Source organism: Acartia tonsa, chromosome 8 (assembly GCF_053477335.1).
Source record: "Acartia tonsa isolate MP-2025a chromosome 8, ASM5347733v1, whole genome shotgun sequence".
Lineage (NCBI taxonomy): Eukaryota > Metazoa > Arthropoda > Copepoda > Calanoida > Acartiidae > Acartia > Acartia tonsa.
In genome coordinates this window covers 51128321-51141794 of record NC_137267.1, presented here as the reverse complement: position 1 = coordinate 51141794, position 13474 = coordinate 51128321, and the positions used below count along the sequence as shown (strand labels likewise).

Genomic DNA, 13474 nt, shown 5'->3' with positions numbered 1-13474 from the left:
ACAAAAATTCGGCGGTTTTCGGCGGTTGCGCCGCCGTTTCTTCACAGTTCCATATTTTACCCCTATAAAGCAACTGCCATGCAAAATCTCAGACCTGTAACTCTTTTTTTAGTTGAGTTCCTTTGTTGACAGTTAACTTTCGCCCCCCCCCCCCCCCTTTGAGATTTAAACAGCAAGACATTAAACAATGGATATGAATTAATCTAAATTCCTTTTTTATAAAATTAAATAACAACCCATAAAAATTAGTTTTTTTTTTTTTAGAAACTAAAATTAAAATGGAAGGGTAGACTTACTCCCCCCCCCCGCAACCCTTTCTTTAAGCGTCCTAAAAGCTATTAGGAGCATGTCGGAGAATACGAAATAAGACATCAAAGATTCCTGAACTCTGGACTAAGAACAATCTTGACAAGAGCATAATTATAATTAACGCCGGGGCTGCCAATCTCTGCAAAGCCGCACACAAAGTTGGACTCGTAGCGGGAGAAATCCTTCTTGTGCACAGTGACAGGTATTCTTTCCTCTCCAGGTTGCTGTTCTGGCAGGGAGGCTGACTCCAGGATGTAATACGGAGATACTTCAGGAGGCTAGATATATAGATTAAGATGAAAATAAATCAAATATTATTTTAATATGCACAATAAGTTACTATTTTATTTGAAGGATGGAGGGAACGGCAGAACCTAAAACCATCCTAAGAATTAAAACGTGAAACTTCACTTAAATGGAGAACTCAATCGATTCAGTTTATTTTATACAGCCATTAATTTAAAGAATTAATAAAATTAAATTGGAAATGTTAAATCATTCATATTCCTAATTAAACATTTGTATTGTCTAAAAACTTCTAAAAATATTGTACCTATTCCAGACACAAAAAAAGTAAGAAATAATCTGCAACTGGGAAATAAAAAAGTGCAGATTTAATTCGCACTTGCAAAATATCTGATAAAATATTGATTTTACCTGGACATAAGAAAGCTGACAAATTCCCAGAAAACTGTTTGGACTAATATTCACTTGACCGTCAGTCTCATTCACCAAACTAAATGAATAAACATTATCATCAAATTATTTCTACATAAACTTTTTTTCAGTATCTTTCCTTGTAACCCCTTCTTTATTTTTTTGTTATATATTATGGTGCTTTCCCTCAAGAGTGCATGTCAAGCACTAGAAACGCACCCCCCCCCCTCTCTCCTGGGGAGCGAGGTAGTTTTTCAAAGTCTAATCTCTGCGAGGCTACCCAATAGGTACCCAATATATCTTAGTAAAAACTGACCTAAAGTAATGAACGACAACCGAAAAACTACCCCCTCCCCACTCTTTTCAAGGAGAGGGGGGAGGCCCGAGGGGTTCTGTGCTTATAAATGCCCTTTAAGGAAACCCGTAAAATTATACATTACCTGACAAAAACATATTTCTTTGAAAAGACTGGCGAGATCTTCTTGACTAAACAATTTGGTCCCAAAATAGCGAGTAACTTGAAGTCCAATGTATCTAAAATAAATTGAAAATTTCGAAGATTTAATACAAAAAACATACACTCTTAGAACATTGAAAATCTAATCTTTATAGAAATCGCCAAAACTTTCAAGTCTGTGTAATTTGTTATTTTAAGGGGGAAGAAAAATTGGTGAAAGACGTAAAGATTTCTAGTTCTTTAGAGTTGGGCTCCTAATATTAGGTTATGTTAAAGTAAGATATCTGCCCCACTCGGACATTTAGTATGAATAGGCTTATATTTGGAATGTATTCTGATAGCGAATCATAACAAAAGCTAATAACATAAAAATTTTGCTTATGATTGTAACTTATTCAAATTCATGCACACAACATATTAGGTATTATAATATCATTATCAACACAAAATGATAAATGTAAAACTTACTAAAGTTAATTAAGAACGGGAAAGGTAGTTGCTTGGCAAACTTGGCGTCCTGTTGATTTTCGTCCTGTTGTAACATAGAAATAAAGGTGTAAGCATAATACCCAATGAGAAATAGTTTTATTCTATTCCAATTTCATTATCAGGATTTAACATATTTAAAAATTATTTCCAGTATGGCTTCTGAACCAATAAATATATTTATGGATTAGAACCGGTTAAGCCATACTGAAAAATCAAGTGTAGCATCATATTACAGACAATTTTCAACGAATATTAAATATAAAATCATAAAATTAATACCATTTTTGTTAGACCGTGCCTTCGGCTTCTCGGGGCTAAAAATGGTTTTAATCTTATAATTATACATTTTTTATCCGCAGAAAGCTGTTTGTAATAAGATGCGAGAAATAACTATTTTAACTTTCATCCTACAAGTACTTGAAGATTGAAATTTATTATTATAATGACTATAAATGTAAGGTATATAATGTATTTATGATATCACATTATTGCTTTGTGAAACAGGGGGTTCAAATGTTCATTATGTTTAATATCAAGGGTACCATGCATTCTATCTTTATTCCTGCCTGTTGTACATCCTCTAGTTTATCAATATACGCCAGGAAAGTGATGCACTCCCCCTCCAGGATTGTATTCTGGGACAGGCTCCGTAGGAAGAACATGGGACAAGCACCACACCTTAATAGAAACACCAAATTAAGATGAAAAAGGGGGGGGGGGGGAGAAAGAAACCATATCAACTAACGAAAACAATAACCTTTTAGATATTCTTATGTAACCCTTTGAAAAGCGTTGCTAAAAAGACCTAATCCTGCAAAAGACCTAATGCTACAAAAGACCTTATTCTTCAATACAATGCCTACAAAAGACCTAATCCCACAAAAGGCCTAATGTTACAAAATCCTAAATTACTAAAGATTACGTTATTTCAATCAATCATTCGCCCCCCCACCTCATAATAAAATATTATACCTATACTATGTATAAAATAAGAATACCTTTGAAGTTGTGGGGTTTTACAGTTACATTGCTGACTAGCTTCGTCTTGTACTACAGGCACGGAAAATTGGTTTACAAACTAAAAAACAAGTTTATTTTTTAAGTAATGTCAATAAACTCTTGAAAAAAAATTTTAAATTACGAAAATAAAGTTGAAAAAATTTTGTCTTAAATGTTCCAAAATTGTTCCAAAATTGTTTAATTTCGCCAGAAAAGGCAAATTAAAACAGTTCCACATTATACCTCTTTAAAGCAACTGCCATGCCAAATTTCAAAGCTATAACTCTTTTTTTTCAGTTTAGTTCCTTAGACTTTTAAGTTTTGGTTTCAAAAAGTGTCCCCCCCCCCCTCCCCCCTTTAACTTTAAATTGTTATTTTAATAATTGAATATCTCACCTCAGTCTTGACCTGTGTATCATCATAAGGAAATAAATCTGGTTGTGGATCTGATGTCATATACTCAGCATCTGCTACTATATCATTGTATTCTATAGCCATACACGATTCCTAGAACAAGTGGGTATAATGTATTTTTTCCAGGGGTGATTTCTCTCTGGTTGGTGGATGTCCCCCTTCCAAAAATAATTGTAAGCCTTTCCTAGATCTATAATAAGCTTCACTGTAAAGGAGAACATATCGGTCAGCGGCTAGCGAGATCTTAAGGTACAGACACACTGTCAGATATACTGTTACTTTAAGATTCTAACAAGGATGACAACATCCATAAGTAGCGACGGCAGACGGACGGACATTTCGAATTAAAGAGTAGCTTCGCTACTAAAAATTAGTCGTTAAAAAAGTCACGTTACCCAAAACAGAAATAAGACACAGAGACGTAATTTGAAATTATGGAGTAGCTGCGCTACTAACAAATATGTCTCTACCTGTTTAACATCTGGTTCAATAATATCTTCAGTCTTAAGTTTCTTGTTAAACTGAGGTATAATAATGCTGGCATCCAGCTCTACAGATCTCTTCAGATTTTCCTGGGGCATACTGGGCCGTGAATCCATCTCGACTGATCTCTTCAAACTGTCCTGACTTTTTATCTGGTCCTCCTCAGAATTTGGTAGGCCTTTCTCAACTAGTTTCAATCTAAAAAAAGGATGAAAACAATATCCATAAGAATCGAAGCACAAAAAAAACATTTATGGAAAAACAGACAAATATTATAAAGCAGATGTTAAGTTGTCATAATAAAGAAATAGTATAATTTGTACAAAAAAATCAAAGAAAAAAGCCTCTAGGGGCTTCTCCTAAAAGTTGGTTTAAGAGTCCCCGTCCACATTTATTTCTTTGATAATATCAAACACCACATAAAAAAGATTATTTTACAGACAAGATAGACAGACGGCTATCCTTGAATTTACAAATCTACCCAGGGAGTCCCCAAAGTTTTATTATAACGTTTTCTTATTCGCTGTTTTGCAACTTAGGGAATTTTTATTGGATTTTGATTGGTTGGTTCATAAAGTTAAATGTCCAAACGTTTCAACCAAAAATTGTAATCATTGGGAAAGTACATCAATTTATCGGTCATTGTCTTATTCCTTAGGATCCCTGCAATTACCTTTTGGCCACTTTTCTATGTTCAGAATCAGTGCTGAGGGTAAATTCGACTAGGTCACCAGATTCGGCTCCGCACTTAACCTCAAACCTAAAAACAATTATATCTAGTACAGTTTTAGTAAAGTTCCTGGTAACGATTATCTCCAAAAATCTATGAACAATGAACATTAAAGACTGCCAGCTGCCAAACGGCACCGGCATAAGAATGCCTATAGGTAAATAAGCCAATGAAGCACAGAAAAAGCTACACTTAAGAAAAAACGCGTAAAATAAGTCTTTTTCGCGCATTTATGTGCACTGCGAGATAACATGTGCATTATTAAGCAATGACTATTCAAGAATACTTGTAGGCCTTCATTTGTCGGTTACAATTTTGTGCGAGCACAATAGTTCCACCGTTTGACCGTTATCAAGCTTTAAAGTTCATAGATTTTTAATGATAATCGTTACCGTTAACATTTTACCGTGAACTGCACAAGATCCAAAATATCATGTTTAAAGTGACGTTCAAACTCTGTGCAGATGGTTAGAGTACTATTGTCAGATTTAAATTCAATTTTTTTGTCAATAATAAAATGCATAATATATAAACATTAAACACCTATGTTTGGAAATAAGTATTATCTAAATACCTTTTAACATAAGCAGTTTTCATTTCGCCCGCATCTGAACACAAAATTTTGCCCGTAGTTGGGTCGTCTTGGTCCCAATATAGTTTACCAAAGAAGGTTCCTTCATACGCGTCATCAGACCAATAGCCTATACAGAAAATCATAATGTTGCATTATCATTCACCTAACCTCTTCCCATCTAACTGTTATAGAACTTGGGAACAAATTTACGAACAATGGGCTGTTTATCAAAGTCCCCAAAGTTTTATAATAATGTTTTCTTATTCGTTGGCTTAACAACGTTGGGAACTTTTTAATGAATTTCAATTAGTTAGTGTATTAAATTGAGTGTGAATACGTTTCAACCACTAATTGTAATCTACAGAAGGGGTAATTTAGTGTTTTAATACATCAATTTATCGGCCATTGTCTTATCCATTTAGATCCCTACGTCCTACCACATTTAATTAAGAGATTAATTTCAAAAAGGGGGGGGGGGGCGAAAGTGACACTTTTTGTAACCAAAACTAAAAGTCAACAAAGGAACTCAACTAAAAAAAGAGTTACAGGTCTGAGATTTTGCATGGCAGTTGCTTTATAGGGGTACAATATGGAACTGTGAAGAAACGGCGGCGCAACCGCCGAAAACCGCCGTTTCCCGCCGAATTTTTTTTTGCCTTTTCTCGGCGGTTTTCGGCGGTTGCGCCGCCGTGTTTTCACAGTTCCATATTGTACCCCTATAAAGCAACTGTCATGCAAAATGTCAGACCTGTAACTCTTTTTTTAGTTGAGTTCCTTTGACTTTTAGTTTTGGTTTCAAAAAGTGTCACTTTCGCCCCCCCCCCCCCCCCTTTGTAAACCTGAGCTTTGATGTTCAGTTCTGGCAGACGAGGGCGTGTTTGGTAAAGTTGTTGGGTGGGGGAAAGGTTCATCAACAGAGAGAATTCGTAAGGAATCATCACTATCAATATTATGGTACTCTTTCTTTAGACAACTTGACTCTGCTTCCTAAATTAATGGATTAATTAAATTCAAAGGGATCGTTGCATTAAGTGCATTTAACGAGTTTAAGTTGTTAACTTTTAAATATTTTTGTAGAATATGATAAATATAAGCTAGCTATTAAGTTAATGGATAGAAAAATTAACTTTTACCAGGCGGTTTTAGTTTTACGTCCAAATATGTCTAATTTGTGACAATGTCAGAAAAAAAAATTACAAGCCAATCATAAGTAACAAGAATACCGTCTAACGTAAGTAATTTTGTATTGCACTACATAACAAAATACATAACAAGAAATGGTAATTTGGTAAATATGCCTGACCTGGAGTTCAACTTTAGGTACTGGTTTATAGTTAAGGCTCTGATTGAAATGTAGACTAGTGGAGGCATTCAGGTAATCATTTAGCGCGTCTGAGGTTAGCACACAGTCATCACCTGCGTAAAGTCAATTTTTAAATTTCTTCTGCTATTTAATTATTTTTTATATTGGGATTTTAAGCGCTAGTCCCCAAAGTCTAAGATTTTAGATCCTTTGTCCTATCCCTAAAGCCATGATTATTTATTTTTAAACAAAGTTGTATTTTGTTCTTGCCCCTTTTTGATTCATCCCCAAATCTATATATATTGTAAAAATAGATGATATCCAAGACTCCCAAGAATTTATTTTGAGGGGGGTAAAATGATTTTTTGCATCAGGGAAAAAAAAGAATCTTATGCAGCATATTATACACCCCTGACAAATTGTTAATTATCATACCTGGATCGTTTGAGAGAAGTGGTTCTGATTTGACATTACTTGTGTCAACAGCACTACTCATCTCAGAATATTCTTCTTCTCCCTAAATAAGTGATATTTAGATTTTTAAACAAGTATGAATTGAGTTTCAATTTTAGGGAAGCTCCTTATAGGTTCGGGGCAAATTATTTTACTCTAGTAGCTGCGACCCTATCACCAATGGTATCTTTTTTCGAAGATTTATAAAAATAGCCTAGAACAACCCCAAGACTTAATGATAAAATAACATAACCTAAAACCAGCCTAGGGCGTAATAGAAGCTTCTCTAAAAGAAGAACTGAATCGGATTACCTAGTATTTATTGAACTGTAGATAGATGCTAGAGGTGAACTGCTAATTTACATATCATGTTGTTACATTTGCTTGTTATAAATTACTTAAATTAAAACTGCTTACTGGTGATAATGCTTCAGTCTTGACAGTTACCATAGGTTTGTGAGTGGACAGAATACAATTAGAATCCAGGTAATCAACTACTTCAGAGATCTCCTCCGTATTTTCTGCTGCTTCTTCTCCCTCCTGACAAATATATTGTTCGTTATACACACGGATATAAAAGGATAAGACAATGGCCGAAAAATTGATGAACATCCTCAATATCAATTGACAGAATTACTTCTTCTCTAGATTACAATTAGTGGTTAAAACGTTTGAACCAACCAATCAAAATCAAATAAAAGTCCCCAAAGTTGTTAAGACCACATCAAATATAAAAACAGCGCCCAATGTCCCCTCCCTCCCTGATAATACACTTGAATGATCCACGACTTTGTAACAAACTTAAAAATAATCTTTTAATAGTTTTAAAATTACAAAAAAATAAACATTAAATGAAGAATAATTTTGTCCAATTTTTTTTTAACCTGTACCTGTGAAAGTTGCTTGTACATTTCTCCCCCATTTGAGTAATCTTGAATTAGGTCTCGGTACTAAAATAATATTAATAAAATTAGGGTTTGTAACAATTTAGAATTTAAGGTGCTTTCCCGCAAAGTGCCTAGCGAGCACAAAACATCTTCACCCTTTTTTCAATCTATTTTTTGTTTTTGTCGGAAAAAGTTTATCACCTATAAGCAGTTATTTATTGCATCTAATAATAGACAGCTGTCCACGGATTTCTATAAAAATGGAATATTTAATGAGTAAAATCAATTTTGTTAGCCCCAAATAGACGAATGCACGGGCTAACAAAACTGGTTTTAATTATATGATTTTTTAAATGCTCGTGGAAAATTGTCAGCAATATGATGCTCTACACGATTTTTCAGAATTGCTGAGAACCGGTTCTAATCCTTCGGATATTTATCGGTTTCTAAGCCATACAGGAAGAGTTAAATATCGCATCGCGGATAAAAACATGAAATATTGAGACCTGTTGTGCTGGGACAATTTTATCCATAGCAACCACATTGATAGTGCAAGCTTCTGTTTTTCCTAACCAACACTTCTTTCTGTTCATCTAAAATTGGATTTAGGATTGTATTATCTTTTATTACAGAAAGACTGGAATTATAATTTGAACACAATCGAAGTTGTTTTAAAAATTAAACTCTGCTCAAAATTCCACTAAAACTCATTTTTTAGTTAAGTAAACCATCCAAAGACTTAAATTTTCAAATAAAATTGCATAAAACCATTATACAACCTAAATCAAGCATCCCTAGCAGAAAAAATCTTATTTGGTTCAGCAGTTATTGAATTCTTAAGGTTCAGAAAAAAAACTTACCTAATACTTTTATTAATAGAATAGAGAAATCTTTTTAAGGTGTATCGTTAAAAGAAAATAGTATCAAGCCAATTACCGCAAGTTTTTTGAAGGCACAGGGTCTGCATAGGCAAGTTTGGCAGCAGGGCATGAGAACAGCTGACTGCAGCAGTTTCTTGCACTCTGGGCATTGCAGGCAGGCGGGAATATCCCCATTGTTGTCACCCCCACCACCACCCCCCACAGTTTCTCCCCCCTCAACGGACATTTTATAAATTTTGATGCTTTTATGTCATTTTATTTATCTGCATTAAAAAAATGGTTCAAACAATATTTATATTTAACTTGTTTTGACAAAATCTGTAGAAGATCAATAAAAATTCTGATCATTAAAAAGTACGAAATATGACTAGAAATATATTTGAGCTAAAATTTTGTGATTTTAGATACTTTGATTGGTAGGTAAGTAATAGATATAATATAAATTGAGAGTTAATAACATTTAAATCGAGATAACTAGGTATAACAAATAACAAAAAATAAGAACAATAATGTCAATAATAGGGGATTCATAAAAAGATAACAAAATTTTAAATAAACAAATTGTCATACTCTCATAATAAAGATGCAACGATAATGAAAAATAGAAAACTTAACAAACAAACAAAAACTAGATATGAGAACAAAATGAGATTTTTTGGTAACATTTCAAATAATATCCATTGGGTTTCAGACAGTAATATGGCACTTTAAAAGTGATAACATAAAGTTAACACAAACCAAGAATACTTCTAATCGACATTTTGTTATACTTTGGCATACATGTGGCAAAGGCGCAGCCCATTTGAACAAACTGTGTGACAAGCATTATGATTCCCATCACTACGTCCAGTTGGGTTAACCTAAACAAAAATATTTATTGTAGAGAAGCTACTCTTAATTTGCCACCATTTGTTTAGATAGGATAAATTAAGTTTGAATATAATACATATGCTTTATTTATGCAAGCTATCTAAAGTAGTAAGGTTTCTTTGTTTTTCCATTGAGATCTTTCTAGTTACTCTATTAAGATTTTTAAATAAAAGCCTTGGGATGATTTTAGGCTATTTTCTGAACCCTTCCTGCCAAATAAAATGTAGAGCTTATAGTGGCCAGAGGAGAATCCGCTAACAATTTTTAGAGGATTTTGGTATCCTACGTCGTAGTTTTAAAATAATATTAAGCATTTGAGATTTTATCTTAAAATAAACAAGATAAACACCACAGACGAATGTTTATTACGTTATTTGTAGCAAAATTTAAAACATAAGATTGTATTTATAAAACAACTAAAGATAATAATAGTCTTATAAAAAAACTAAGTACCTTGTTTGATAAAATGTGAAGTAAACAACTAGATATTGGGACGGCAGTGTACACACTAGAATTCTAAAGATAACTTCCAACCTCTTGCCAATATCCTCAATCTAAAATTAAGAATCATGGTGCGAATAATAAATTATTAGTAGAACAAAATTATTAAGTCCGTCAATTTTTGTTTACGTGACTAAATAATACGTTGATAAACATTTAGATATGAATAAGAAAGCTATAAGCTTAAAGCTTTGACTGAAAAATCCATTTTTTAAATGATTAGATTTCTTTTAAAGCATGTCTATCCTTATTCAGAAGTAATAAAATGTGCGTATGTCTGTAGCTTAAGATAAAGATAACCTGTAGACCGATATGGTTCTCCTTTAAAGTGAAGCTTCGTTTATGCCCTGGGAAAATTTATAACTATTTTTAAGGAAGTTACCTTCACCCTCCCAAGAGAAATTGACCCTGAAAAGAAATCTCTTTAAAAAGATTTATTTTTTCTTTTTAAAACTATAATTCAAAGTAGATGGTCGATTCACAAGAGCCCAACACCCGCCCTTCCAGTACACCTAGAGCCCTCTAGGGGCTTAACCGGATGAAAAACTCTCCAACAACATTAATCATGACATACCTGGGAAATATAAAGCCTGAAAGACTCGACCGCACCCAGGACAAGCAACAGAAACACATCATACAGGAACCAACTATAGTTGTCAATATAAATAAACTTTATAAACAAAAACAACATCTCCATTCCAAAATATAGGCCAAAATAATATATGTTCAGATACATGAGTATCTCAAATGTTAACAACACGTTCATTTTGATTGGTTTTTATTTTCTTTGTTGGTTTTCTAAATTAATACATTTTCTAAATATCTGAAATATTAATATATAAAATAAATTTAATATTTAATAGGTTATAATATACCTAGTTATAATAAAATGACTAAATATTCAGATTGATTTTTTTTCATTTTTTATCATCTAGGTACTATTTAAATTTTAAAGGTCATGTCCTACTATTTATGAATATATTTTTAACAAATGGTCAGATATAATATCATTTTCTTAACATAAGAGGTTAATCCAAAAAGAGTTTAATTTTTTTATTAAAAATCTTCTTAAATAATTTAAGTTATCCTAATACGCTAAACTATTTAGTATCTTTCATGGATAATACTTCTTTTAGTTATGAAACAAAGATATTTTATTTATTCATTTTTAGTAATGATAACAGGTCCGAGATTATCTCCACATCTTTGATTATGTTTGCCATGAGCTCCATCACATAGGGGAAACTTCTTGGATTCCCAACAACGACAGAATACAGTTTTCTTACCTAGGTAAGTTTTTTGTTTGGTTTAATGGGTATAGTAATACTTTAATATACAATAGGTATAAAATCCAGGGATCTAAATCTAAGGAATAAGACAATGGTCGATGAATTGATGTACATCCCCAATAATGAAATACAAAATTACCCCTTTTGTAGATTACAATGAATTAGTGGTTGAAAAGTTTAGACACTTAACTTATTCAATAAATTAATCAAAATTCAATAAAAGTCCCCAAAGTTATTAGGCCATATCTAATAAGAAAACGTTAATATAAATTGAAAATAAGGGGAGGGGGTTAATCAGTGCTCAACAGGGTACTTTGAGTAAAAATGTCTTTTTTGTAAAAGTTATAAACTTTAGTTTAAGTCACAAACCACCCGCAGACGTCAAAGGGTGTAACCCCCGTCAAACTTTGATACCGTCATGTCACCCAATCAAAAATTTAAAAATCAAATTACCCCCCTCAAACTTTGAAACCCCTCATTTTATCCCCCTCAAAATAAAAAGCTTGGACGTCCCTGAAACCACCCTTCCCAATACATTTTTAAAAAAAGGGGTGAATAGCTTTACCTAATTCATCAACATTAAACGTTTCAGCAACTTTCTTAGATTCAAGTTGGTATGTTTGATTAAACCTGCACAAAATAATAAAATGTGGAATCATTTTAGAGTTTTTGGCATCAATAATCAAAGATAAGGAACTAAATAACCAGCGTTTATTGAAAATTAACTTTATTTTAATTTTTTGGTATTTTTTCAGATCATAAGTTTTTGACCTAAACGTATCCAGGTGAAATGTAACTAAAACTTGTAGAAAAGAACAAGGAAATATAATCCACAAGTAGCAAAAAGAACGTACGGCCTGGGCCTTGTATTGATATAAAAACATGACAGTTACGAAAATTTACTAAAACTACTAGCTTTGCCCCTAGCTAGCATAACTAGTGGAAGGATGGTACATGAGTAGAAAAGCCTAAATATCCCAAGACAACAATTTACAAGTAGAATTCGATCGGTTCAGTGGTTAGCGTAGTCTTAACAAATATTAACTACGTTGATCGATTAAATAAAATGAATAAAGAAAGAATCTTACTATAATACAAAGGATAATGATGTCTGTCTAAAGCTTAAGATCTCGGCAACAGCGCGCTGAACCGATCGGGCTCTACTCTTTATTGAATAAAACTACTAGCCCTGCGATAGTTTTAGGCTTTTTTCTTTATGAGTAAGACACTAGTATTTAATATTTATATAATGTAAATAACTACAAACCTGGTCTCCGGTTTACTATCCAAGTTATTATGAACTGAATAAAGATCGTTTCTTCGTTGAAATGAAATTGGAATTTGATTCCTGTTTTAATTCAAAAGATAATTCATTAATTTGTCATTAAATTCATTTTCTAACGCTAATTCTTTGCCAAAATCAACAAGAAAATGTTTCTGCTTATCAAATAGCCAAACTTTTGTTATCATACAGATAATTATCGATAACAAATATATTTATAAATGTTCAATTTTAGACCTTAAAATAACATTTTTACATTCAAAATATACATAATTCAAATCGATTAGAGTGTGTAAATCACAAAAAGCGTCATAAAATGCCGCAAATCACAGTTTTACGCTAAAAAAATGTTTACAAAACAACACCCCCTCCCCCAAAACATCCTCACGCGCATTGAAAGTGTTGAATGCCCCGTAGCAAGTTTTGTTTGTAAAAGTCGTCATACTTGTTATTAAAAATAACCTTAAAATTAAAAATCTTATATTGTAAAATAACTAAAAGGTGCTGATTGATATATTTGATATTCGAAGTAAGTTACGAAAGCCATCTATTGAAAATAAAACATTCGCTAATTAAAAGATGCACACTCTCTAACGCCCACTAAAATATAATATGTTTAGAAACGGACCAACCATTTGATTGCTCGACCTTTATCTGGAAGTCCTAACTGTCAAAGGTAATGAGTTGCAGCTGTTTATGGGTCAAGGCTTTTACCCTTATCTCACTTATTAGTGTCACAGGCCAGACATAGCAGCAGTAAAGCCATATTAACATATCTTAAAATGACGCGGTGTCGACTTGGATCGAACCCGACACCTCACCGACTGCAAGCAGGCACGTTATCATTTACGGTTACACAAGGTACGGACAATGAACATTTTAGGATATATAAGTTG

At 32.9% G+C, this 13474-nt stretch overlaps 3 protein-coding genes across 5 annotated transcripts in view; all 3 read right to left on the bottom strand.

The window, feature by feature from the left end:
- Positions 1-371: 371 nt before the first annotated feature.
- On the bottom strand, positions 372-8901 carry LOC145326671 (uncharacterized). The gene is made up of 17 exons (XM_080170038.1): positions 8692-8901; positions 8262-8348; positions 7759-7818; positions 7286-7408; positions 6851-6932; positions 6416-6528; positions 5952-6099; positions 5113-5239; positions 4482-4568; positions 3796-4006; positions 3308-3418; positions 2911-2990; positions 2479-2590; positions 1892-1955; positions 1407-1500; positions 967-1045; positions 372-587 (listed from the first exon to the last, which is right to left on the bottom strand). Exons 1-17 carry the CDS (start codon positions 8860-8862, stop codon positions 372-374), a joined length of 1965 nt encoding a protein of 654 aa, XP_080026164.1. The 5' UTR covers positions 8863-8901.
- Positions 8890-10832, bottom strand: LOC145327267 (uncharacterized). Its single transcript, XM_080170856.1, has 3 exons — positions 10582-10832; positions 9960-10060; positions 8890-9496 (listed from the first exon to the last, which is right to left on the bottom strand). The coding sequence occupies exons 1-3, from the start codon at positions 10771-10773 to the stop codon at positions 9364-9366; spliced, it is 426 nt and encodes a 141-aa protein (XP_080026982.1). The 5' UTR covers positions 10774-10832; the 3' UTR covers positions 8890-9363.
- LOC145327265 (omega-amidase NIT2) overlaps positions 10830-13474 on the bottom strand; it is a 21383-nt gene continuing 18738 nt past the window's right edge. For all 3 annotated transcript variants that reach the window (XM_080170852.1, XM_080170853.1, XM_080170854.1), the window contains 3 exons: positions 12564-12647; positions 11862-11926; positions 10830-11293 (listed from right to left, as the gene is read on the bottom strand). In XM_080170852.1, the coding sequence (XP_080026978.1) occupies positions 11166-11293; positions 11862-11926; positions 12564-12647 (277 nt within the window). In that variant the 3' untranslated portion in view covers positions 10830-11165. The remainder of the gene's footprint in view (positions 11294-11861; positions 11927-12563; positions 12648-13474) is intronic.